The sequence below is a fragment of the Petaurus breviceps genome, unplaced genomic scaffold (genome assembly GCF_028583685.1).
Source record: "Petaurus breviceps papuanus isolate PSGF00001 unplaced genomic scaffold, PetGlider_PUasm1.0 90630, whole genome shotgun sequence".
NCBI lineage: Eukaryota > Metazoa > Chordata > Mammalia > Diprotodontia > Petauridae > Petaurus > Petaurus breviceps.
Genome location: NW_027187291.1, coordinates 3,442,574 through 3,469,667, shown reverse-complemented (window position 1 = coordinate 3,469,667; position 27,094 = coordinate 3,442,574). Strand labels below are relative to the sequence as shown.

Genomic DNA, 27,094 nt, shown 5'->3' with positions numbered 1-27,094 from the left:
AAGAGATGTTCCCTCCCCACAAAGATATGCACTTGTTAGTTAAGCAGGAGCCCTGGCTGGTCCAGTCATAAGCAGGTAACCCTGGCAAGCATACCCTGCAATGAGGGAATATGGGGGTTCTAATAAAGAAATGGACATTTTTACTAGACAACCTCTGGTATGTCTCTATAGGAAGAGCTGTGACAGATCCTAAGATAGTCCCACAATTCCAAGATTTAATAAATGATGCATGATTAACATCAGATACCACCTCCCAATAATTACATGCATAATTCACACCAAGTCAGTAATACTCCTAACCTTGGAGAAGTACCCAATCAGGTGACAGCCAGTGTTGTCAGCTTCTGTCATAACATAGAAGAGGAAGGGCTCCACATCATAATACAGTGTCTTATGGTCCAGGAAGAGCTTGGCCAGTAGGCAGAGGTTTTGGCAATATATCTGAAAGCAGAGAGAGATAAGAGGGACTATGGTTCATCAGGCTAACAACTCTAAGACTGAAGTTAAGACCCAACCGTTTCAATTATGCCCAATGAAACAAGATGGTGGGCATTCTGGTCATGTGGTTGGGAAAGGCCAGCTATTAGGGTAGGAAAAGAAGTTCCAAAGCATGATCAACACGCTGAGGAGACAGCCACAAGCTATGGATGCCATCACAAAAGAGATCTTTATATATGCAGTCTCAGACTCTCTCCTGAGCTCTAGTCCCACATCTCCAACTACCCACAGGATATTTCAAACTAGATATCCCTGAGATCTATATCTTACACTCAACATTTCACATTTTACCCCACCAAAACCACTCCTCTACCTGTCGATGTTATCCTTAACTTCTCACTCACTTTACACATCCAATCTCTTGCCATTTCTACCTCTACAATATCTTTACCACCCAACTGATTCTCTTTCCTCACATGGCCAATGTCTTTGTTCTGGTTCTCATTACCTCCACTTGGATTACTGCAATGGCCTCCCTATCTTGTCTTTTCAGTCCAATTCATTCTTCTCACTGCTGCCAAAGTGATGCTCCTTAATCATCGAGCTAACCCCATACCTCCCTTACTCAATAAACTCCAGAGGTTCCCTATTACCTCTACAATTCCATATAGACTCCAGTTTGGGTTTTAAAGTCCCCCACAAACTGTTCCTAACCTATCTTTCTGGCTTCATTATTTATTACTCCCTTTCCCACACTCTAGAATCCAATCAAACTGGCTTTGTCTCTGTTCCCCATCTCCAAGATTTTGCATTAGTGATCACACATGCCTAGAATGCATGTCTTTCTCCTTCATCTCTACCCCACAGAATATCTTACTTCCTTAAAGATGCAACTCAGATACCATCTGTTAAAGGAAGCCTTTTTCAATCTTTCCACCTACCAATTGCTAGTATCTTCTCTCCCTAACTATCCTGGATTTGTTTTGTGTACACTTCTACATGCAAATATCTCCCATGAAAGACTATAAGGCCCTTGGGAGGAGGAACTGTTTCATCTTTGGCTTTGTATCTCTAGCACCCAGCATATAACAAAAACAACTTAACAGATGTTTGTTGATTCAGACAAGAAAAAACATATAGTAAAAAACAGGCTCAGAATCTCTAATATATGGTAACCTTGGGGGCAAAGAGAAAGCATTAAGGCTGAAGATATAAAGCAGAAGAAAGAAGGGTGAATGGAAAAGTCTGACCAAGCCAGCCCAGCCTACTTCCATTACTTCTAATCTGTTCTAAAATAGCTAAAGAGAAAAAAAAAATAAAATAGCTAAAGTAGGTCTTTGGTATGACATAATTTTAAGAAAATACTATTTTGTTCATGGGGAAAGAGTCCGAGGAACAGAGTCTCTTCTCTCTCTGGGAGTGCATTATAGCATTTCTACTCCTGGGTCAGTCACCTCTTTTACCTTGTTCTTCTTGCCGTCAACTTCAAACACAGAAATGGAGCCTTTACGATAGATCTCATCTCCTGGTGGATGTTTCCATACACATTTTGCCTATAAGAAAAGGAAATCCACATCATAAATACACTGCCATTCAAAGTTTAAAGGGAACACTGAGGCTAATTAGTTGAGCTGAGTGAGACTTAAGGCTAGAAGGCAGCTGGATACACTTAGGGAGAATACTGACTGTCCCACAAAACAAAGAGCTTTCTTCTAAAGTTATTACAAACTCCTTCTATTTTTGCTGCAACATCAACTAAGCTTTCTGGCACTGTTTCATCACAGGAGATTCAAATCACCCACTACATAAAAGCCAGCTAAATACCCCCGCAATAATAGAAGAACCCTCCTGCCAATAGGAAATGCATAAGCTGCTTAGTTCTGGCACTTTCAAGCTGCCAAGTATTTCACTATCACCTTTACCAGCAACTTCCCATCCCCACCTGAGTAGGCAGGTTCCCCATTTTTCAATGAGGAAACTAAGCCATAATGTAATCATGTAATTATTAAAAGAAAAAATCCTTCTTGGGCACAAGAAGAATAGCAAATTTTTCTGTGGCTCTCAGAAAAGGCTAACAATCCCATACTTGGAAACCAGTTTGGAAATACTTGAGTGTGCCTGACCACTAGGGGACACTAGCCCTCTTCTCTTTTCCTGAGTCCAACATTCACCACCACTAATGATATATGGTTGGGGTACCATAGAGATTGGTCTAAAAAGGTTAAGTGTGAACAATTTTTACAGTTCAGTCCCACTTTAAAATACACTAGAGGTGCTTGCTATTAAATGGAAAAAGGCCTGCAAAACAAAGCAGTGTGCCCTTATTTTTGTATAGCATGGAATAGAGGAAACACTAGACTGGGGGAACAGACCATCTGGTTTCTACTGTTTTTCCAGCTGATAGTTCTACCTATTATGACACTGGGAAAAAGCACAACCTTTCTCCCTTGGTTCCTCAACTATAAAATGGGGGGGAGGTCGGAGAGCTGGCCTAAATGATGTCTAATATTTCTTTCAGTTTTAATATTCTGGTTCAAAACCCAAGGTTACTTCTGCTCATATATCCTCTTCCTTGTAGGCTACTGTCAGCCTTTTTCCTAGTCCAGGAACTGAGCCATGAGGCTATGGATTATCTGCTGCCAGAGAGAGGGAGAAAAAGGGCCATAGTATTATTATCATACTGAAGAAGGAGCTTGGGGGGGAGGGGGTGTGGATTGAAGAAAGGAAGGTGTGGGTGCCAACCAGGACTGGTGGCACAAGGAAGAGAAGTCAAAAAGAGGACATCATGAGAAGCAGGTTGGATCTCCAGCATCCGAGAGTGTTTTGGAGCAGATGAGAAATGTCAAAGGAGGGCATGGTCCACCCCATTCAACCTCCTTCTCCCACCCATGAGACACTTTAATTATGTAAAACAGATTTATCTTCAGGACAAGATAAAGGCATAGCATAATTTCAGGAATAAGAAGAGACTCTTCAAACAATAGCTCCTACAACTCTTTGTGTTACTGGAAATTCCTTTAAAAGGAAGTGTTACCCATGCTATCAATAGCAATTTCTACATTAGATGGTTTTAAGTTTTTTGTGGTCAAGTACTGGGTGTGGGGATAGATTATTAGGAAGAGATATATGTGTCAAAACAAAATGAAGCAATTAAAACATTTTAAAATTTCTTTTTGAAAAGACAAAACATTCTATCCTGAAACTAGAGATGAAAAGTTTAAAAAATGCAGATGCCTGAGTTAATGTAGTAATGTATGACATTCAGTCAAAATATAAATGGTACCAAATCCTTGAAGGAGGAAGATATATAAAGAGGCAGGGGAGAGTAAAACACATTATATTGATTTCACAGTTTTACCACAATCTGACACAATTTTTGTATTCATCTGCGTATGAACAATAGAAATGGGGGACAGAGATGCTTCAAGTGCAACGCCTTCCTCCACTTGCTAAGTGGATTAGTGAATAGAACACTAGATTTGGGGTCAGGAATCCTGCCTAAGGTATTTACTAAGGACATCAGACATTCTGGACAAGTCATTTAACCTCACATCCTTAAACAAGTGGAGGTTATGAGGAGTGTGTAAACAGCTTCCTCAGATACTACTCACTGGCAACTATTTCACAAACTACATACTCCTGTGTTGGAATTAGCCTATTCCTGAGGCCTTAATAGTTATGTATTACATTATCTGTAGAGTTCAAATGCCCAGACCTCTTAGTAACATAAATAATTTAAAGCTGGCTCCAATACACCTGCAATCCACAAGAAATCTCCCAGAAACCACAATCAAAGCTTAAAGAATGGTCTTAAAGAGGCTTACCATGTGTCGACGAAGTATTGTTTGACTCTTCATGTATTTGAGACAGAATTCGCACATGTAGAGCCGACCCAGGCGAGCATACTCTTCTGGGTAGGGAGAGTGGTACCAAGTATCTAACTCATATCGGCCAAAGGCAATTGTTTTAATCATGTTGCTGCCCTCTGTGATTTGACCCTGCAGCCGCAACTTCTCCTACATCAAGCAAGGAAACAAAAGCCAAAGGATGACTGGAATTCAATATCATCATAATCCTCAATATCAAAAAGCCTGTAACTACATAACTACACTTAACACTGTGCCTGTGCTGCCTATAGCAAGTTAGCGTTTGTAAAAGAAGACAGATTCGCTGACACGGACAAACATGACTGACTGACTATACACACACAGCACATGGATATCATCTTCGCATTTACACTATCTTTGCACTACAAGTATTTTATTTCAATCTGGCATTCCCTAGGCACCCGAATGAAAGGTCTTCATATTATTGTGAACCAAATGAAATGAACCAAAATGAAATACAAAAGGAAGTCCAATGACTATAAGATCGCCTACTGCAATCCAAATCCAAAATGATTCTGGGTTCTTGGTTGCTGAATTACCCCCCACTTACTTGAGAACTGGCTGTACAAAAGAACTCTTATGTCTACCCATCTGGATATCAAGGTCAATATGAACAGGAAAGCAAAGGAAGAAGTAAAAGGGGAGCCACAGAAGTTCCACTCCTAGAGGATAGGGCCTTACAAAATGAACACCTTTCCTCTAACAACTTAAGATTTATTATTTAATGTTGGAAAAAAGAAAACCCACCTGTGTTTGTTTTGGTTTGGACCTGTGATTTCATCCTTATGAGTAAGTCCCAATACAGAGGTTACTGACACTCACAGAGACAGACCACTCCTTTGTAAATAACTGTCCTAGGCAAACCATGATTCCAGAGGACTGAAGATAATCATGCTATACATCTCTTTCCAGGGAGGTGATGGATTAACATGTAGGATGAGACTAGTATTTTTGAATGTGACCAGTGTAGAAATGTATTTTGCTGGACTATATGTACATGCTATGAAGGTTTTACTTTTCTTGTCTTTTTTGTTCAATGAGGGAGAGGACGGAGAAGAAAAAAATAAATTGCTAAAAATCAAAATAAAATTTTAAATAAAAAAACTTCCATAATAAAAAAAGGGAAGAGTGTGATCAAAAGAAATAGTAGGCCATGGAGTAGTATTCAGATAAACAATGTCACTAGGGCAATAACAAACAGACCCATTGACAGAAAAGAGAATGATCAAGAGAAGATTATGACAGAAGACAAAGAAAAACACTAACAAACCATCACACAGAAGTCTGGGACCTTTTAAAGGGAAAGGTCCAGTCCCACACACTTAATAGACCCAGCAGCACCACAGGAACACTCCAAGTCACAAGGACAGACACCTGAGGACACTCCATTCAGGGACAAGTGGCCCTAAAAAAAGCTAGTAATACCGCCCAAAGGTATCACTGGATGTGCATAGCTTTGATGGTTCATAAAATCCCTGAATCATGAAGGAAGAACACAAAGACAATTTAACAAAGAGAAGAATGTAATACATCGTGGAATATTCCCCATCTTGCAAAAGGTTGTGTTCCAAAAGGCTGTAGATGTTTAAACTTTTTTAAGTAATATTTTTGCCCATGTAAAAACAATTTTTTACATTCCAGTCTTGTAAGTTCTAAGTTCCAAATTCTATCCATCTCTCCTTACACTCCCTCAACTCCTCCCCCACCCTCCCCAGAGGGTAAACAATCTGATAGAGGTTACAATGTATAAACTTTAGAAAAGGCATTTTCCTAAAGAAACATACTGGTCAAAATGTAAAACATACATATAGTATAGTCCTAAAAATACTATGTTACCATTGGTATTTAAAACAAAACATGACACACTTTCTGTAGAAAAATACATTCAGAATTTCAACGACTAAAAAGGTATCTTTCTCTCCCACTGCAATGAGAAAATTCTTTCCCATCCCAACTCCTATCCCACCCAAGCCCCTAGTCCTTGGACATACCTGAGCCCTCAAGACCACAAATGGCCCTCTAGGTCCTCAAGGGCAGTCCTTTAAATAAAAGGATTTGTTCTGTAAATCTTGGACTCAAGACTGAACCCAAGGACCTAGAAGGCCACATGTGGTCTCAAAGCCTCAGGTTCCCACCCCTGCCCTAGTCCTTCAACTTGCAAGATGGGAGAAGACCTCCTTTAACTCCACACTACAGAAAGTAGAAAGGAGGAAAAAAGAGAGAGGTGAGAGATAGGGGCTGCAGGGAACTGGGGACAAAGAATCAGAGGCCGGCCCTTTTAGCAATGAAAACATCAAGCAGGAGCCCTTCTTAGACCCAGGCTAGAGATCTTTTTTTCCTCTGTGGTCCCCAGATACTGGTCTATCTGCTTCCCTTTCTAAAAAGGATTTTCTCCTACTTGTCCAAACACAAAACAAAATCATCCCCAGCTTCTGTCCTAGAAGAACACAGCTTTTTAGAGCTTTAAGGATTTTACTTCTAGTAATGAAGGAAAATGAGAAACAGCAGAGAACAAAGAACATACTAAAGCTAACTTGGGTATCTCAGTATAGGAGGGGAGTAAACTCTAAGCTGAAATATGCTAGTTGACTCACACTCCTCCTTGAAGCTATACAGGTGGAAGATGGAGACTGGAAAGGAAGACAGAAACAGAAGACAGATGCGTAGGAGGATTGTGCACTCCTTTTGCTTCCTTTCTGACACCTCATATGTGATCCCAGCTTAAGCTAACGATCAAGGGTACAGAAATACAGGAGTTACTATGTATATGTTAAGGGGATAGAAAGGCAGGAATCTATGGTCCCAAACACTAACCAACAGAACGGAAAGGGGAAAAAAATCAGCAGGAAAGCAAGGCTATCTCCTGTGACCACAGAACTCAGATGACAAGAACATAAGTACATATAAGCCAAGAACTGCCTATAATCCAAAATGTAGCTTGTTGTTTTAATCTAGTAAAAACAAGTGTTTTTCCAAACTATAATCTGAGAAATACTTGTGTTTTTTCATGCTAAGAACAGCGGTTCTATGAGAAAATTATAATGCTAGAATTATCTTCCTCTCCAAAATATTAAATATGAGATTACATATCAAATACTTTTGAATGGTCATTTGGGGGCATAAAAATAAACTTAATCTCCTGTATTTTGTTCTAAAAATTTTTGAGACTCCCTTTATTCTAAGGACATTCCATAATTCCAAACTAGTGTTTTTAAGTTTTTTTCAATAAAATATGGGGAAATGCAAATTTAAAGGACTGACAAGCATCTAGAAAGAAAACTCCCTAAAAGAAATGCCTGCTTCCCTAACTTCTTTTTTTTTTTTTTATAATAACTGACCTTTATTTAGTGCTTTAAAGTTTGCAAACAGCTCTACATTCATTATCTCACTTGGGTCTCATGATAGCCCTGTGATAGGGGTATTATGGATATTATTATTTTTTTTTTAAGCATTCGGGGTTAAGTAACTTGCTCAAGGTTACACGGCCAGTTATTTCTGGGTGTGGTGCTGAGTGTCTGAGCCCGGGATTTGATCTCCAGGTCGTCCCAACACTGGAGCCGGTACTCTTACTCGCTGAGCCACCTGGCCACCCCTAAGCAATTGGGGTTAAGTAACTTGCTCAAGGTTACACGGCCAGGTGTTTCTGGGTGGGTGCTAAGTGTCTGAGCCCGGGATTCGATCTCCAGGTCTTCTCAACACTGGAGCCGGTGCTCTTACTTGCTGTGCTACCTGGCCGCCCCTTCCCTAACTTCTTCTGATAAGTATGATGATACAGGTTATTAACCAATCTTATTAATACAAAGTAAAATCACATTAAAATCAATGGTTTGGTACTCCAATATTGCTTCTTTTGGGGATGTTTTTTTCTATTAGTGACATTCCCAATTTATAAAACCCAATCTTTTTGCAGTGAGCCAGCAAACAAGAAATACCCCTATTCCACTGGAGGAAAAGGGAAATAGCTGGTATATGTACACATACCCCCCTCCTGCTCCCCAAGTACCTCTTTATGCCTCTTCAATTCAAGACATCTTTGTAACTTATTTTGATGTGTTGGTTTAAGAGTTTGAGTAGATTTTTTTGTTTGTTTGAGATGGAACAGAGTACCTGACAGTATCACTAAAGAGGTACTGAAAGTGAACTACCAATGACTCAGTGATGCTCCTTATTGTTGACATACATTATCTATAATCATATAGTCATTGAAGGAAAGGTGCTAATAATATAGGGAAATCTTTTTGTAAGCAGATGAAGAAATGGTATTTGAAAATAACTCTTTTGGCATCATTTTGATGGCATTTTGCCTAATTCCAAGTCAATAACTAGGTCTAAGATGTAGCAAACCTGGAAGAGTAGAAGGTGTAAGCTAGCTCTAGACCCTTTCTTGATTATACTTTATTTTATTTTGTTTTTTGCTTTTTGGAGGGCAGTTGAGGTTAAGTGACTTGCCCAAAGTCACACGGCTAGTAAGTGTGTCAAGTGTCTGAGGCCGGATTTGAAGTCAGGTTCTCCTGACTCCAGGACCGGTGCTCTATTCACTGAGCCACCTAGCCACCCCTTATACTTTATTTTAGAGTGACTTCAGAGCTGAGAAATTAATTCTTAACAGGAGAAAACTTACAGTCCTCTAAGATGATGAATTAGATTAAAAAAAAAAACTTGAGACCAGCAGAACAAAAAGAGTCCTTTCCCCATTAAAAGAAAAAACCATTTAAGGGAAAAGTTTTGGAACAACGGCCAGATGCCATGGTTTGTTTTTTGGGGTTTTTTGCCCTTTATTTAAGAACAGCCCTAAGTACAAGTATCATTCTGAATAAACTTCATGTATCAAATTTTAAACAAGGACAACAAAGGGAAATCACTTATTTTATTTAAGTTCCCAATAATTTTCAGCTAGACTATATAGTAGTCATGATACAGTAGAAAGAGCCCTGGACTGGGAATCAGGTGATCTGAATTGGAATACCTGCTTTGCTCCTAGCTAGTTGTGTGGCTTTACATATAATCACTTAACCTTTCTGGACCTCTATTTCCTAATCTATGAAATAGTCTAAGACCTCTTCTCATGTGGATATTTTACAGCATTTTAGATAGAAAAACTGACCACTAGACGTCACTGTCACAGACTTAGATCTAGTGACATCAAAGTGATGGGAGTCAAACAAGATGGCTTTGGAGCTGTTAAGACCTGAGCTCTACTACTTACTCATAAGCTCAAAGATCTAGAACTAGAAGGGACCTCAGAGGCCATCTGATCCAACCTCCTCATTTTATAGATGAGGAAACTGAGGCTCAGGGCTAAGTGACTTATTGTTCAAGATGGAAAAGCTAATAAATGTCAGAGATGTGACTGGGACTCAATGTCTTCTGACTCCAGAGGCTCTTTACTACCTATGTGACCTCAGGAAAATAATTTCATCTCTATGGGCCTCAACTTCCTCAACTGTAGAATGTAGAAACCACTTTAGACCATCTCTAAGGTCCCTTCGAGCTCTGGATATGCAATTCTTAAGAGTTGGGGAAACTGTAGCATTCCCCAGGCTTAGGGGATAGAGAAAAGAGAGGAAATGGAAAACACAGATGAAAGTATCAGATACTGAAATGGGGAAAGAATGGGAAGTTCTGGAAGGGCCACTGGGCAGCTGTGGTCAATGATGGTCCTATGATAAAGCGCCTACTTCTAGGATCCTAGCAGGTAACCACCAAGCCACAGAACTGGCTTCCAGACACCAAAGTGATGAAAAGTGAGCAAGAAGGCCAATGAGGAAGCCTTTCCCAGCAATGTAGTTGCTATCACAAAGCTATTATGTTTTTCAGCAAAGTCTATTAGGAAATTCCTCCCACTGTCCCTCATCCCCATGAAGACAACAGGAAAAGAGAATTCTCTTCACATTAAAGTCAACTGTTGAAACACATCTACTATTTAAAGTATATATTATATTGCATTGCATTGTATTGTATTGTATATATTTTCAATCTCCCACAAAAATTAATTATAAGAATTTTCTTAAAACTGCTAGAAATTCTACTCAGGGCACCCAAACTAAATTGTGAAAGGAATATTGATGAAAATTAGAATAAAACAGTACCTTGGAAATATATAATTCTGTGGCAACAGTAGACTCAGTAGTGATCAACAAAACTTTTATTTTAATAAGCAGTGTATTTCTTTGCCAAAGGAGGGAATTCAGAATATAAAAGTCTATTTTGACTCTGGATCAAATAAGCCTCCCATCACTCTTTATGGATGTTTCTAAGTTCCCTCCCTTTCCCTTAGTGGCTGTTATACTTCCTAGGGGGTTACAAGACTCACCAAATCCTCTGATGCTCGAGCTTGTGCCCTTCGGAAAAGGTCCAAGTCATACTCGCTGGTCAGGTTTTCCAGGAGAGGCTCCCGTGTGCTTCCATAGGTCTGTCTGTGCTCCTAGAAAACACCAGAAGACAACATGACACCTCCAGGCTCCTGGTACTTAGACCCACAAACCTTATCAATCCAAGTTTGCCAGAGCCATAAATAATCTAACTTCATATTTTTTGAGGGCCTAATGATTCAAAACCACGAGCTAGCTATGTCAACCTTAAAGTCACCCACCCTAAGTGATTCTGGAGAGGATGAAACTCAGAAGCAACCCTGGAGGATGGAAGGTGGGGAAAGGATCAGGAAAGGCTTCATATAAGAGACAGCTAATGAATGGAGCTCTGAAGGGAACTAGCAATTCTAAAAAGCACTGGTGAGGGAGCATGTCTCGAACATGAGGGAACACCTGTGCAAAGAGTCACAGACAGGAGACAGAAGAATGTGTGTGAGATATAGGAAGAAAGCTAATAATCTGGCCAAACTGAACAATACATACAAAGGAATAATAGACAATAAAGTCTAGCCGTGCTGTGAAGGGCTTTAACTGCCAAAGGGCAGTATTTATTATTTGATCTTAAAGCTAATGGGAAGCCAAATTGAGTGTTTATCAAGCAGTAATAATATGGTCAGACCTATGCTCTAGGAACAACACTGGAAGCTGTGTGAAAGAAGAATTAGAAAAAGAGAGAGAGAACTGAGACAGGAAAAGTCATTAGAAGGCTACTGCGGTAGCCTAGGTGAGAGTAGAGAATGGTCATTCAAGTAGGGACAGATAGCCAAGATGTTGTAAAAGTGGAATCAAGTTTTAGCAACTGAAATATGTTAAGTGGTGAAGACTGAGGAACTGAAGAGGACTCCAAGGTCATGAACCTGTATGACCACACGATGGTGATGCTCTTGATCAAAATAAGGAACTGAGGCCAAAGAAGACCTTTGGGGGAGGAGGAAAATAATGAATTCCATTTTGGATTTCTGAGTTTGAGCTGCTTAAAATAAATAGAATATTTATGTCCAATGAGCAGCTAGTGCTATAGGAGTGGAGCTAAGGAGAGAAACTAGGGCTCAAAACACAACTGTGGAAATCATCTGCATAGAGATAAATGAACTCATGGGAGTTGATAAAGTTACCAAAAAGAAAAGTACACAGATAAAAAGAGAAGGTTCCTAAGGCAGAGACTTGAGGTTAGGTGGCAGCACATGGACAACCCAACAAAGGAGAGTAAGGAGCAAAACCAAGAGAGAGTAGTGTCATGAAAACCTAGGGCAAAAATAGCATCCAGGAGGAGAGGTGGTTGACGCTGTCAAAAGTTGCAGTGAGATCAAGAAGGATGAGGACTGAGAAAAATTCAGAGGGTTTGGTATAAGATCACTGGTAACTTGGAGTGGGCCAGTTCAGTTGAATGAGGAGGTGGGAAGGAAAACTGCCTAGTGCTGAGGAGACAGTGAGAGAACAAGTCACAGCAATGAGTTGGGACAGCTTTTTCAAGGATTCTGCCTGTGAAAGGAAGAGACAGAGAACAACAGCTTTAAGGGAATGACTTGGTCAAGAAAGGATTTTTTTTTTTAATGCTAAAAAGGACTTCACAATTCATAAGACCCAAATACCATTTTCACATTAGGTCCCACTCACCTCCTTTCCCACCATCAACAGCCCTAGTATTAAGTATAATAGTAACTTTCACTGAGTTTCAATGACATTGCATCCACACACTTTTGGGTCATTTCAAACAGAAAGTACATTAAAGCAAAGAATGCCTAGACCCAAAAAGTATCAAATGTGCTCACAAGATTTTAGTAAAATAATGCATTTAATATCTTACCATGTATTTCTCTTTTTGCTCTTTGCTTAGTCCAGAGTTCCTCTTCTTCCTGAGCTCAGCCACCTTCTCCTTATATCGAAGCTGCCTTTCTGTTGGTGCCTAGAAAGGAGTAGAAAAAAACTATGAAATTAAACAAGTACAAGTTTGGAATCACTCTATACTATGACGATATGGAATGCAATGAGGTGGTATCCAACCAAGGGTTTAACTGTGTATAGAATAGTCACTCTGTGATTTCTGCGGCAAATTTTAAAATTCTAAATTGGTGCACATGCACACACATACACATACACAGAGAAACATACACACACACATATACCAATGCTCACATATATATGCACACAGCTACAGATACACACACACATATATACACACACTTATGCACACATACAGATACACAGATGCACATATATATATATATATATATATATATATATATATATATATATATATACATACACAGATACACACACACAAACACATACCCTCTCATCCTTCCTCTACTATCATTTAGAACAATCCTGGACTTCCTTCTCAGCTGTGATCAGATGATCACCTTTCCTTCCCATGACTTCAATACTACTCGCTCCTGGGTCTCTGGCTACCTCTCTGATTAAGTGTGGTCTCTGTTCTTGTTCTTTTCTCTAGTCCCTCCTTAGGTTGGATCTAATTCAGTCCCAGTTTCAATTATCACCCTTTATATAAAAATGACTACCAAATCTTTGTCTCTGCTGATTTTGCAAGTACTTGGATATCTCCAGCTGAATGTCCCAGTGACATATTAAACTTAACATGTCCAAAAGATGCCATCTTCCATTCAAAACAATCCCTCCTGACTTCATACATATGCTGCATTCCTCAGAACTCTGGGGTCATCTTGGACTTCTTGCCTCCTTTTCACTACCCTTTATCCAATCTTATCCAATCTAACTACATTATTCTTGCAATTGTTTCAATCTAGTTTAGATCATCACTTCTCAAATCAACTGTAGAACAGTCTAACTGATCTTCCTATTTCCAATGTCTTGCCCTCAACATTATATCCTTTGTCACTACCAGAATCTCACCAATGTAGTTATCCCTTCCACATCACTGAAGCTAGGGGCACGTTGCCCCACAATCTGGAAAATCTACATAAAATTGTTTGATCCTGCCTTTTTATGAGAGAAGTCTGAATGATTAAGGTATTAAAAGATAAAATATGCTGATATTATATAAAACTATACATATATCTTATGTATTTCTGAGTTTCTAAACTTTTTCTATGTCATCTGCTAACATCTTTGTGTCATTTGTGGCTTCTGCAAAACTCCCCCCAAAATTCCCATTTAATTTTTTGGCGGGGAGGGCAATTGGGGTTAAGTGACCTGCCCAAGGTCACACAACTAGTTTTTGTGTTAAGTGTCTGAAGCCGGATATGAACTCAGGTCCTCCTGACTCCAGGGCTATTGCTCTATTCACCGCGCTACCTAGCCACCTCTCCCATTTAATTTCTAATGCCGACCCACAATATATTGAAACTGTAATGGGGAAAGTTGTGATATGGAAGGGATAACTGTATTTTATTTTATGTATTTTAATCTCACAGATGATTTTATTTTACTTCCTTGTTCAAAAACCTTCATATCTTCCTATGGCCTAGGGAATAAAATGCAAACTCTTCTCCAATCAAGCTCAAAACTACTCCCTCAGTTCTACTGAGGATAGTACCTATCCTCCTGCACTGTACCCTTCATTATACTCAGTCATGCCAGGCTATTTGTCCCCATCCCTGTCCCTCTTCAGCCTCTGTACCTTTTTCTTACTCTGACCTCATGCCTGAAACAAATCCCACACATACTTCCCTCTACCCACCTCACCCCCAGAACCCCAATCACCTCTACTTATTGATATCCTTCCCTTCCTTCAAAATATAGCTTAGATATCATGTCTTGTGCAAAACCTTCCTTGACGTTCCCAGTTAGAAGTGATCCCTCTCTCCTCTGATTGTTTTTGGCCCTGCCTTTAATCTTTCTCTGATTTGTATTAGTTATTTATATATAGGTCTCATCTCCACTACTAAACTTCAAGGTCCTCATTTTTCAACTCTGTATTCCCAGCTCAATACAGAGTAATAAATGTTTGCTGAAAAAGTCTGTCATCTGTTTTCATCTACAAAATTAGGATGACACCACTACTGCATTAGTTACTCCATAAGGTTTCTCTACAAATCAAATGAGATTTATATAAAGTCCTTTTAAATTCTAAGCCACTATAGAAAACGGAATTCTATTCCTACATCATGGATCCTACCAGTCAAAGACAAATCACAAGCTAAATATATAAACATTTAGGGGGATAGCAAATTGTAGTTTTTCTCACAACTGCCTTGTGAGGTAGAGAGTTGACAGCTGACATTTATACAGTGCTTTACAGTTTACAAAGCTCTTTCTAATGTTTATACATTTCCTAAACAAATCTGTAGCAAAGGGCTGGAAGCAGAGCAAATTTATAAGCACATAGGAAGCAATGGGCATGGGTAGTACCTCATTCATCACACACATCAACTGCATCTAATGTAGGCAAGGCCCATACCTAACTGCAAATATTAAGCTCCAAAAGAGACCTAGGAAGTGTCACAAAATCACGAGTGGCCATTACGCTAGTAAGGCACTCACCTGGTGCCTGGTTGCATGCCTATTGTTGTCATCTTGCCTGTGGGATAGCATTCTCTCTTCTATCTGCTTATCCCTGCTCTGTGCTCTTACCTGGAAGGGAAAAAAACCCCCGACTACCATTATGCACACTGTGAGAGTAGGCGTTACAGAAAGTTCAGACTACAAATCATCTGAGGTATAGAAATAAATTTTAATAATATGTCCTGAATTTACATAACACTTTTACTTTCAAAGTGTTTTCAACTCTATTATCTCATTTTATCATTATTATATGCCTGTGAAATCTGTAGGGCAAGGGTTCTTATGCCTCTTTTTTTCCAGATAGAGGAGCTAAAGACCAAAGGAGTGAAATGATCAGAGTGAAGTCACACAGCTAACTGGGAAGACGCAACAGTAAATCAGTGTCCTCTGACCTGTGGTCTAGTGCCCTTTCCATCAAAAAGCTGGGATCCATGAACTTGCATTGTGGCTACCTGCTTAAGCTGGTTCTTACACTTTTCCCCCACCCCCATGATTTGGATAAGGAATACTGAGTCATAGGCATATACCCATTCCCTTCTCTAATATCCTATAGATGTTAAGAGAAAACCTTTTCTTCCAATTTTTCTTACTTCCCCTCCAACAGAAGAGCCAAAAATATAAAGTATCTGTAATAGACTGGCAGGGAAAAGAGTAGACAACAAGGAGGGGAGGGGGGAAATGGAGAATGAAGAAAATGTTTCAGGAAAGATTTTTGTGTTATTAAATAACCTTTACTGCCCCTCAAGTAACCAACAGGAAGGTTAGAATACTTAGAGCTCCGATACTTAGGGGCCTCAGATCATCTAATTCAACCCTTTCATTTTATAAGGTGAGGAAACTGAAGCCTAGGGAGGTTTGCCCAGCTTTAGACAAGTAGTAGGTGGCATGGCAGGGATTTAAAATCAAAGTTCTCGAAGCCCAAATTCAAGACTCATTCCATGGCACTATTCTGCCTCCCTTATGTTTTTTTGTAACATTATCTCTAGTATCCAATCACAATTAAGTCTCAAAGGGTCCTGTGTCTTTGTCATATGAAGGACAGTTGAAGGAATCAGACAGGTTTAGACTGAAGAAAAAAGGGCAGACTCAGGAAGAACATGACAAATGTGTTCAAGTACATGAAGGCTAACATGTGGAAGAGGAATTAGACATGTTCTGTTGGGTTCTAGGTGGCAGACAAAAATGCCATGAGTGGGAGCTGCAAATAGGCAAATGGAGAACCTAATGTTGGTTAAAAAAACAATCAACCTGATAAGAATTAGATCTGTGGGGCAGCTAGGTGGAACAGTGAATAGAACACCAGCCCTGGAGCCAGGAGGACCTGAGTTCAAATCAGACCTCAGACACTTAACACACTAGCTGTGTGACCTTGGGCAAGTCACTTAACCCCAGTTGCCCTCCCAAAAAAGGCAAAAAAAAAAATTAATTAGATCGGTACAAAAGGGGAACAGGTTGCCTTGAGAGATACTGGCTTCCCCTTCCTTGAAGGTCCTCCAACAGACTGGCTGACTACTTGTTGGGTATGTTAGTTATCATGGGTATTCCTTTCATGTCTGAGAGTTCAGTGAAGGTGAGGGGCAGCTTGGTGGCACAGTGGATAGAGTGCCAGGCCTAGAGTCAGGAAGACTCAGCTTTCTGAATTCAAATCTGGCCTCAGACACTGACCTTGGGCAAGTCACTTATAACCCTGTTTGCCTCAGTTTCCTCATCTGTAAAATGAACTGAAGAAGGAAATGGCAAACCACTGCCAAGAAAACCCAAAATAGGGGTCACAAAGAATCTGACACGAATGAAAACAGCTGAACAACAACAACAGTGCATGTGCCTGTCTCTAAAGGGATGCTACATCTTCACAAGACAAGAAGGACCCAATGCCTCCTTTACTTGTAGAGGTCATTTTCTTGTCTGAATCTATTCTCATCTTTCTAACTAGGTTTCAAAGAGAAATGGCCACTGATGTATGTGTCAAGATTAGTAACAAAGGGCTTATCGCCTTCTCAGTCAAAAGATTCAGGATAGAGAACTAGTGTCAGATTTGAAGTTAAAACTCAAGTTTTCCCTGGTGCTCCATGAATGTGTTACCAAGAAGCTGAAAAGAACTGTATTGTTTTATTAGAAAACTCAAAAATCTGTGAACAAGCATTTATTAAACACCTACTTCACATCAGGCACTACGCAAAACAAAGATAAAACTCCTTGCCCAGAAAGAGTCCTGTTCCTGACTTCTGAACCATGCCTTTCTAGTGCTAGCTCATTATGAAACTTCCTTCAGTGCCAGGGGCCTCCTTACCCTCCAACAATCTACCACACACCCCCTCACCATGGAAGGCCCACCCCCCTTCTCCCATTGGTGAGCTACTCCTGGAGAGTCCATTTTGTGAAGGGACCAAGGCTATTCATCTGGACATCAGAAACATGCTCCCACCCCACATCCCCTAGTTCCTCTTTGTGTGCTGTTTCCCCCTGTTAGAATGTAAGCTCCTTGAGGACAGGAATAATCATTTTGCTTATATTTGTATCCCCAGTGCTTTGCATAGTGCCTGGCATATAATAAGTGCTTAATAGATGCTTGTTTCCTTCTTTCTCTCCTTTCTTAATATGGTAACTTTTAAAGCATAAGAAGTTAATCACATATAATATACTCTATGCCTCTAAACCAACAAACTTAATCCATAGAGGGAACAAATATGTATTTTTTTAATTCTCCCTAATTTGTTTCACTTAAAGGCTTTAAAATTTTTAGAAATTTTACACCTTGTAACCAAGAGCAAAAATATGTCAGGTAGTAGGTTAGAGTTAAGGGTACAGTTTATGGTCAATGACTGGATATTTTCTTTGTAAAATTAACTCCCTCAGAAAGGGATCAAAGAAGTGACCTCAGGCTCCCTGATTGGAACCCAATGATCTAACCAGTTGTGCTGACCTACCCAGATACTTCAGAAGGAACCTATTTAGCACCCAGGGTGTTTTCAAATGTTTTCAGTTTATGGGATTGCTGTGAGATAACCTATGTAAAGCACTTTGCAAACCTGAAAGCACTATATAAATGGTGGCTATAATATTAGAAATGCCAAACTCTGATGCCCCAACCACAGTTCTCTAACTACATTCTTAGAAGCAGCAGCAGTTCCCAAGCACACAGACAACTTCAAAGTTTAAACCAAGTCCCTACAGGTAGCCTGGGAAGGATGTTCTCAGAAAATTTAGCAAGTATCAATTGTAGGTAGCTAGGAAGGGTAAAAGGCACATTTTAGAGTACAATCTGATGCATGAATTACTCCAATCAGGTCATCCATGTGCAAATTATTAAGAAAATGAAACTGAAAGGAGGGCTTCCCCAGTAGCCTGTGATGTGGAAGTTCGCTTGAACACTAGAAGTTGATGCTCTATAAAGGAGAAGCAAATTACCTTGCATTCATCAGCTGAAAGATTATGATAGAGTGGGCATCCAGATATGGAGAAGTGTCTTTCATGCTTCCCTGTTAAGTGCCCTGTGGAGAAAACCAATTTTAATTTTCATTTTAGACAGGGGATGCCTTATGTAGAAAGGAAAGCCAACTTTGCCTCCCTGAGAAGGAAAAAAGAAGGAGCTTCATTTGGTTGGCACCAAAGAAGCTTACAAATAAATAATACAGTCATTTGAAATCATCAGTAAATCTGAATCAAATGTGGAGCTAAAGTTCTGTGGAGTTCCCTCCCTACTAGGCAGTAAATTCAAATTTATCCCTAATTCTATCAAATGAAAAGACTTCACCTGAATATTTATCCAGAAGCAGTATGTTCAAAAAATCTCAAATTATCAGATGCAAACCTAAATACTTTCAGGACCTAGGGAGCAATTCTTTTCACTAACGTGTGGTAAAAAGAAGGTTATCTCACTTTCCTATAAAGCAGTCCTCTAAGTGTGACCTACGAGATTGTCTAGTACAGTATTACTATTTGTAACATGTTAATATTTACACTTTGGTTTCTTGCATGAGATAATTTACTTATGATAATTAAAAACATCTCATTGGCATTTCCCAAAAAAGCAGTATCATTCTTTCCAGTGAATGGTATTGTTTTGGTTTGGTTTTTTAAGTAACAAGTGGAACTAAGTGAGAAAGATAGTCCTGGGGGATTCTGCCTCAATAAAATGGTTCTTATTTCTGAAAAAATTCTAAGAACCATTACCCTAAAGTACCAAGCACCAAACTACTAAGAATAAGAAACCAGATAAAGAAGTCATAGATTTAGAGTTAGAAGGTAACTAAGAAGTCAAATTAAGACACTGAAGCAGCAATGGCAAATTCTATACCCTCTGCTTTTAACTATCTATCTGCCTCCAAAAAGCAGTGATTCTCATACTCTGAACTTGGTAGATATAATCAAAGGCTGAATTTGAACAATAACCTACACCTGTAAGGCTCCTTATTTCCTTCTGCCCTTTCCTTCTGGGACAGTTCACTTAAGCAGATGATATAAAGTCAAATCTCTTTGACTCCTAATTCTAAAAAGCAAAAAAAAATATGTAGAAACTTTCTATTATCTTCTAAGTCTGTCCTTTTATTTCTTTACATGACCAAACAAAAATGGCAAGATCCAAAACACCCTGAGGTCAAATTTTACCCTGAAATGGAAAATCAAGTAAATGAAAATTTTTATGTCTCTGGAATTACAGCTCTCTCCTGACTTTGGTGACTTTCTCTGCCTCTGAAGAGAATCCGCTTTTCTTACTTGTCCTTTCACCCACAGCAAAGGGACTGGGATTTCAAAAGAGAACTACCTCCTGGTACTTGCGCTCTTGCCACAATGAAAAATGTCATGTACTACAGAGACACAAAATGTCTATGGGCAAAGGCCTGTAGAAAAGTATTGCTGCATTAATTTATAGCAGAAAATTTCCTTTTAAGACAGATTTAAAAAGCACTATTGCATGAGCAACTGGCTAAGGACTAGAGACACAGCTGTTATAGTAAATCATTCAACATAACTTGATTTGATCAGCATATGGCCACTGAAAAGTCCAAGAGTTTAATCAAGACAGGATATAAAATATCTGGCTCATCTTCACCGAAAGAGGAAAAAAAAGCAGTAACACACAAGGAAACTGGGAATTGGTATGAACCGACCTAGAGAATTACAGCCTGGTGTTGGGCACTTCATATTGAAATTGTAGCTTTCATGGAATCGACGGCGCTTAGGGCGATGAGATAGGTCACTGCCAGAATCCTTCATAGACATGTCCTTGGCAATACTTTCATCATGGGACACATTGGGACTGGAGATGTCTATATCAGACTCAGAGGAGGGTGCATTGCCAGTAGGAGTTCGGGGTGGAGACTCATCATGATCTGCTGTGTTCTTAATATCTGATGGAAAAACAGGTAGTGAGTTTCTATAGTACAATGTCATAACTAAAATCTACACTCAATTATGCAGATGCTTATGTATGGATACAGTGGCAGTCTACAGACTATCAAATTCTTTGATTCTGTAACTTCATCCAACTAATCAAGTCCCTTTGGCCATTTCGCTGATCATTAAGATGAAAAGGGAAAAGGAAAAGAAACCAAAGTCATTTTTTTCTGGTGAACAATTTTACCCAGTGGCTAAAATTTGGTTTTTGCTCCAAAAAGACAAAAAAAATTTAGTTTTATAAACTTATGCACTTTATTTATCTGGCTCCCTCCCCATCCACAAAAACCAAAGATAATTTAAGTGGGTTAAGTTAGAAAAAAAAACCCAACCTATTGACAGCCCACTCTCTCCTTCCAGTGTAATATGCACAAGAAAGAAGATAAATTCAACCAACTACCTTTCCAAGCAGAAACCACTGGGAATGGAAGATTGGTTTACAGGAACTTCTTGGTGGGGGGAAAACAGCATGGTTTACATCAACCCAAATATCCAACTTACTCCCAAGGCCTCCACAGTTAGACAGAAGAGTCACTATCACAATAAAATGACATGCTCTACTGCTGATGGAAAACATTCACCCATAAGTTCCAACACAGACATTTAATGAAACAGTTATCCTCATTTGAATGTACTCTAGAAGAGTGAATTGGTATCAGACTCCTGAGTCCACCTTACAGAAGGCCCCCAAACCTCAGATGGCCAATGAAACAACCTGATCTCCCTGAGATCTCTCAGAATAGGATCGGCTGGATGTCCATAGAAATTTTGGAGTCCAAAACTTATCCAGACCCAAACTGCCCTCAAGGAGAGTCAGGCAGGACAGGTAAATAGCCCTATTCCTCACTATAGCCAATATCATGCCATTCCCAGCTACCCATTTAAGAATAACACTCAAACCTCCTTGAAAAACTGACCAGTTCCTCTGCAAATGCCCTGAACCACATCTTTTCCTACTCACCTCGATCTGAAAAATCAACCACTTGCTCAGTTTCTGAGCCAGATGAGCGAGTCTGCCGGAGTGGGTACTTTTTGGGTGTTACAGGGGTGGGCTGCTGTTGACTACGAGTCACTCTTCTGGTAGAATAGGCAGGTTCTTCAGAGCCAAATGACTGCAAGTTCCGAACTGGGCTAGAATCTGGAACCAATAAAAAAATCGGAGAAATCACTAAAGAAAGAAATCCCAATAGTTCCTCCTATCGAAAAACAAATTAATTTGATGTAGGTCTGATTTCTTTCCTCAAGTTACACAAGTATTTGTTGGGCCCAAATCAACAAACACTGGCTGGAGGGTAGGAGAGAATTTGGAGCTAAAAATTTAAAAGATGAATATTAAAAAATAAATAGATAAGTAAATAAAAAGACTCAGTTCAAGCAACACCTTCAACATATTATCTTTTTTCCCTAATTTTCCCCAACTGTCCTTCCCTCCCCTAAGAAGTCTACCCTGTTTATTTTTTTTTTAAAAAGGATATGTTTACGTATGCAGTCTCCCTCAACAGAATGAAAACTCCTTGAAAGCAAGGACTGTTTCATTTTATCTTGGTATATGAAGCACCCAATTCATGGTTGAGGCAATAAATGCTTATTAATTGAAAAATAAATAACCATAGGTCCCAAAACATTTGGTCCCACCTCACATAAAGTGGCAATCCACCTACATAAGTTAAAATGCACAAATATTTTCTTATACCAAAATCAACCATGCTCTTAGCCTCTTGGATATTCTTTCAAACATCATCATCCTAATGGATTCAGACATCAAGAGATGTGGCTATTTAATTTTCTTCAGAGAGTGTCTCACACACGGCACCATTGACATGAAAGCACTTAAATCCTGATGGATAGTAAAACCTGCCCTAGAGCACTCAAAACTGGATTATCCCATGAGTCTCCAACTTGACACTAAAACCCTGACAATCTAAACCTGTCATGAGGAAACACACACCCAGGATTTAAACATATTTTAAGTTTGCTAAAGAAATATAAAATAGAAATGCTGTGATTTTTTTTGCAGGTCCCTAACTTTCCAAAGTAAAGGGAAAGGAAAACTGCAAAGCCCAGTGTTTCAAAGGGAAAAAACTATGATGTGGTGCCCAGGGGGTAAAACAGTCTAGGAAGGGGCCTTGATCTCAGTCACTGTGTTGCTGTTGTTTAATATCCACAGCTTCTGCTTAAGTGCCAACTGCCCTGAACAAGGGCAACAGTCCTCTCCAAGAACACTAAGTCATTTTATGATCCATGCATTTTTGGAACAAATCAAATCAGAGGAGGAAAGAAATAAACTTCAGCTGGAAACAAAAAGACAAAAGTGAAGTCAAAAGTAGCGATTGTGAAGTCTTGAAACCTATTCTTGTGCCTGATGGGAAGATATTTCCCATTAACTTCCTTAGCACATTCAGAATAATGAAACCAGAAGGTAGGCTGCTCAAAGCACAATCTAGTCTCCAAACCAAAAGACCTTTTGTGCTCTGAAGTATCTGCCCCATCTTCCCTCCCCACCACCACCCCCAGCCTTCCCTCCCCACCCCCACTGCCAAGTCAGTTCTAGGTCAAGACAAAAGGGAATGATGACCAAGAGCTGACCATAGAATGGCACACATACTCACAATTATGTGTGTCTACTTCCTTCTGTAGATAAAATTGCAATTTCATACCAGTTCTATAAAAATATATCTCTTAGATACCCATCTTGCAGAGGGGGAAACTGGCCTAAATGAGATTAAAAACCAATGATGTCATGAGGAAGTCAAAAAGTGAATAATGTTTCTTCCATCAACCACTTTATACATTAGACTGGGGACAATAGCTACAGATTATGCCTGGCCAAATGGACCTATTAGTAAAAGACTTTCCCTAAAAGTACCATTTTTAATGACTAGACTTTTTAAACAGCAATTTACCACTGCATTATAGCATACTCAGGGATCCCTATTAAGTAAAGGAAGAAGCTCCCTCAGCACTGGGCCAAAACTTTGATAACCAGCTAGCCACCCATCTTCCTGGAGGTTATCAGGAAGAACAATTCTCTTTACCTTGAGAACTCTGACTCAGCCTGGCTGAGGAACGAGTAACTCGAGCAGATCGTCGGGATGTCCCATCACTTTCCGAACTATCTGTATGCTCAATATCTGTAGAAAAATCGGAATCTTCAGTTCCATCGGAACTACTGCCTGCATTCCTCTGTAATATCACAGATCCAGACATTAGCAAAGAAACATTTATTCTTTGGATTTGTATTAATGACAGAAGTAAAACAGTATTTGATACTTATAGTTACTTTAAGTATATGAAAATCAAAGCTCCTGGTATGAGCAATACTCTTACCAGACCACAGTCAACTTCCTTGAAATTAGAATATTACATTTAAACAACACATGGACCTTTATTTAGTCCGAAGGTAAATAAATTGTGGTTGCAGTATCATTGACTGTGTTTTAAGAAGTCCCTGACCATCAGTTCCACACTCTGAAAATGAAAACTACCAACCTCAAATGGTTGGATTGATGTGACCAAGAACTCACAGGGTCAGGTTTGAGAAAACTAGTGCCAGGTTCTTTCCCTTGTGCCTCTAAAAACAGCTTTTGTTTAAGTCCTAATGTTACAGTGTCATGATGGAATCTCTCATTCTCTCTAAACATCTGTCACATTTGAAAGGAACCAGACATTAACTAAAAAATATGAGAGTCCATGCTCTGTAGAAGAACATTTCAAGGGAAAGAATGCAAGCAAAATTAAATAGGGAAATTCCTTTGCCTTCCCTATACTCTCTTCCCTTGAAGCTTCTCCACAAAGGTTAAAAGGTGCTCAAAACAGCACATCAACAGATAGATTTTGTTTTTACCTTCTTTAACCATTAATTGCCATTTTCCAAATATCTTCATTGACCAAAAGGCTCTTCAAGGTAGATTGCTGTTTTACTAACAGAGCTCTAACAATATCTTTGCCTCCATACAGACATGTACTAACATGGATCTATGATCTCAACAACTAAATACCTAAGAAGTTATTTATCCTTTTCCAACTTAACATCAAGTCAAAGGATACAGTCAAAAATTTGATGATCTATAAGGCTGACAACAATAACCATCTTAAAATTCCCTTCAAACTTTATGATGGTAGTATTTTTAAACTCAAATTTACTAGTAAAAACTTTCTGGAAAGATGAGTTGGAAAGTCCATCACCTGCCTAGAATGTTTTTAGGGCAACACACCCAGAGGTAATGAATGGTGAGGCAGTTTTGGGTCAGGAAGTATTTACCACTATCTAGATGTGTGACTTTAGTCAAATTACTAAAGTCTCTCTAGAATAAAGTTAGGTGATGAAGTGCACTGATTAAGAGTTCTGAGCCTGAAGTCAGGAAAAGCTGAATTCAAATCCACCTCAAACTAGCTGTAAGACCCTGAACACCCTTTCTACTTCTGTCTGCCTCAGATTCCTGATGGATCAAATGAGATACTTGTAAAGCATTTCACAAGGTTTAAAGCTAGATAAATGCTAGGGATGGTGGTGGTGATGATGATGATGATGATGATGGAGCTGAGCTAAAATTTAACTCTAGCAGTTAATTATTTCCAAGAAAGGGGTAACCCGTCGTTTGAGAATTTTGCTTCTCCCCCTCCCCCGGTACTGTAACAAGCACCCCCCACCTAGGCTGCTGTCAAGAATCTTGGCATTAACAGCCTTGGGAAGGCGGGGCACTCTCCTAGGAGGGCAGTTTCCCACACCAACATAGAGCCCCACCGCTTTGTTATGTCTCCCACCTGGGAAAGGATGAAGGCTCATAAAGCCCCACCCCCCACCAATCGCCAAAGCGGAAGGGAGGAAAGGAGGTCTTCCCAGCCAATAGACAATCACAATCAGCTAATCCAGGGGCGCGCCCCCTCGAAACAGACTGTCGGAATTAACCAATCAGGAAAAGAGGGAACGCTCCGACCAGCCAGTTGGGATCCAGTAGGGCCGGACCGGCAGCCGCCCCCACACGCGGGGAGGTGACCGTTGGGCCCAAACGGGCGGCGTGGCCAGCCAATGAGTGCGGCTCTCTGCATCCAAGTGACCAATTGAAATTCAGAAAGGCCCCAGTTATAACCAACCAGAAAACAGGAATAGTGCAAGCCAAGGCCGAGGCCCGTATCTTGTCCGCATTTTCCTGCCGGACTCGGGCAGGGAAAGTAGCTCCACATATGGGTGTATGGTGCAGAAGGAGGGGATGCAGCCGCTACGGGGAGGGACCAGAGTTCATGCAGCGCACCAAGCTGTCCTCAAGAGCCCGCCAAGTACCCAGTTTCTCTCACCTTCCTTCGCGGCATCGCCGCCGGCTGCGGCCCGGCGGTTCCGACCCGGGCAGCAGCAGCAGCAGCGTTAGCTCCGGCGGGCTCCGTGGCGGCCTTTTTAACGGTCCCAACTCTTGAGGACGAGCTTAAGTCCCCTCCTGCCTCACAGCGTCTGTACCCTAATGCGCAGGCGCTTCAGCCAGCGGCGCCTTTCCCTCAACTTCCGGCTAGGAATATGTCATGTGACACTGTTGACCCAAACCGCGGCCAGCGACCGTCCCTTTGGCGGTTGAGGGCGGCTTCCGCCATCTTCGACTTGGGCAAAAATTCCATCAACTGGTGTGAGATACGGTAGCCATCTTTGATTAGTAGAAGGTTTGCTTGACTTGTATAGTCAGCCATCTTTGTTTGGGGAAAAGAACCTTTAAACAATTTGCCGTTGAAGTTCAAGTTCCTCTCATCTTTACCGTGGGCAGAGTTCGCCTCCTGGGTTTATTAATTTAATGGAGGCAGGAAGGAAGCCCTCTTCCCTCCACCCACCCCTCATCCATCCCTTATTTAACCCTTTTATGACTTGACTTAAAAAAAAAATATGACGTTTCTAAGAAACTGCATTGAAAACCTATAGTTTGCAAAGAAATCTAAATTTATAGGAATGAGTCATTTCCTAACTGATAAATGATCAAAAGCAATTCTCAAAGGAAGAAATCCAAGCTATCAAAATCTATATGAAACAATGCTCCAAATCATTAATACAATGCAAATTAAAATGCAGCTCTGAGAATCACTTCACAAAGACTGGCAAAATTGGCTATGTTGGAGGGTCTGGGCGGGGGGAGGAGGTGAATAATTATATTAATGCGATATTGGTCCAGCCAAACAATACCTCCAAAATCACTAAACTCTGCATACAATAACGTTACTGGGCATATACCCCCCCAAAGACATAAAAGAAAGAAGAAAAGAACCCATGTGTACAAAAATACAGGGACTTTTTGTAGTGGCAAAGAACTGGAAACTAAGGGAGTATCCACCAATCAGGGAATGGCAAAACATTGTGATATAGGAGGGTAACAGATCACTACTGTATTGTAAGAAATGAGGAAGGGGGTGGTTTCAAAGAAACTTAATAATCAACTTTTTATGAACTGATGCAGGATGAAGTAAGCAGAACCAGAAGGACAATATAACATTGTAAAGTCAAACAATTTTGAAAGACTTAGGAACTCTAAGGGGTGGCTA

The 27,094-nt window shown here is 40.1% G+C and overlaps 1 protein-coding gene across 2 annotated transcripts in view; it reads right to left on the bottom strand.

The window, feature by feature from the left end:
* KAT7 (lysine acetyltransferase 7) overlaps positions 1-26,312 on the bottom strand; it is a 31,637-nt gene extending 5,325 nt beyond the window's left edge. Inside the window, exons 1-11 of one of the 2 annotated variants that reach the window (XM_069064400.1) lie at positions 25,874-26,312; positions 23,614-23,761; positions 21,540-21,716; positions 20,293-20,532; positions 18,590-18,672; positions 15,161-15,250; positions 12,504-12,602; positions 10,639-10,749; positions 4,263-4,454; positions 1,902-1,991; positions 301-441 (exon numbers count right to left, since the gene is read on the bottom strand). In XM_069064400.1, the coding sequence (XP_068920501.1) occupies positions 301-441; positions 1,902-1,991; positions 4,263-4,454; positions 10,639-10,749; positions 12,504-12,602; positions 15,161-15,250; positions 18,590-18,672; positions 20,293-20,532; positions 21,540-21,716; positions 23,614-23,761; positions 25,874-25,888 (1,386 nt within the window). In that variant the 5' untranslated portion in view covers positions 25,889-26,312. The remainder of the gene's footprint in view (positions 1-300; positions 442-1,901; positions 1,992-4,262; positions 4,455-10,638; positions 10,750-12,503; positions 12,603-15,160; positions 15,251-18,589; positions 18,673-20,292; positions 20,533-21,539; positions 21,717-23,613; positions 23,762-25,873) is intronic. The other variant, XM_069064401.1, reaches the window with a different exon arrangement.
* Between the last annotated feature and the right edge of the window lie 782 nt (positions 26,313-27,094).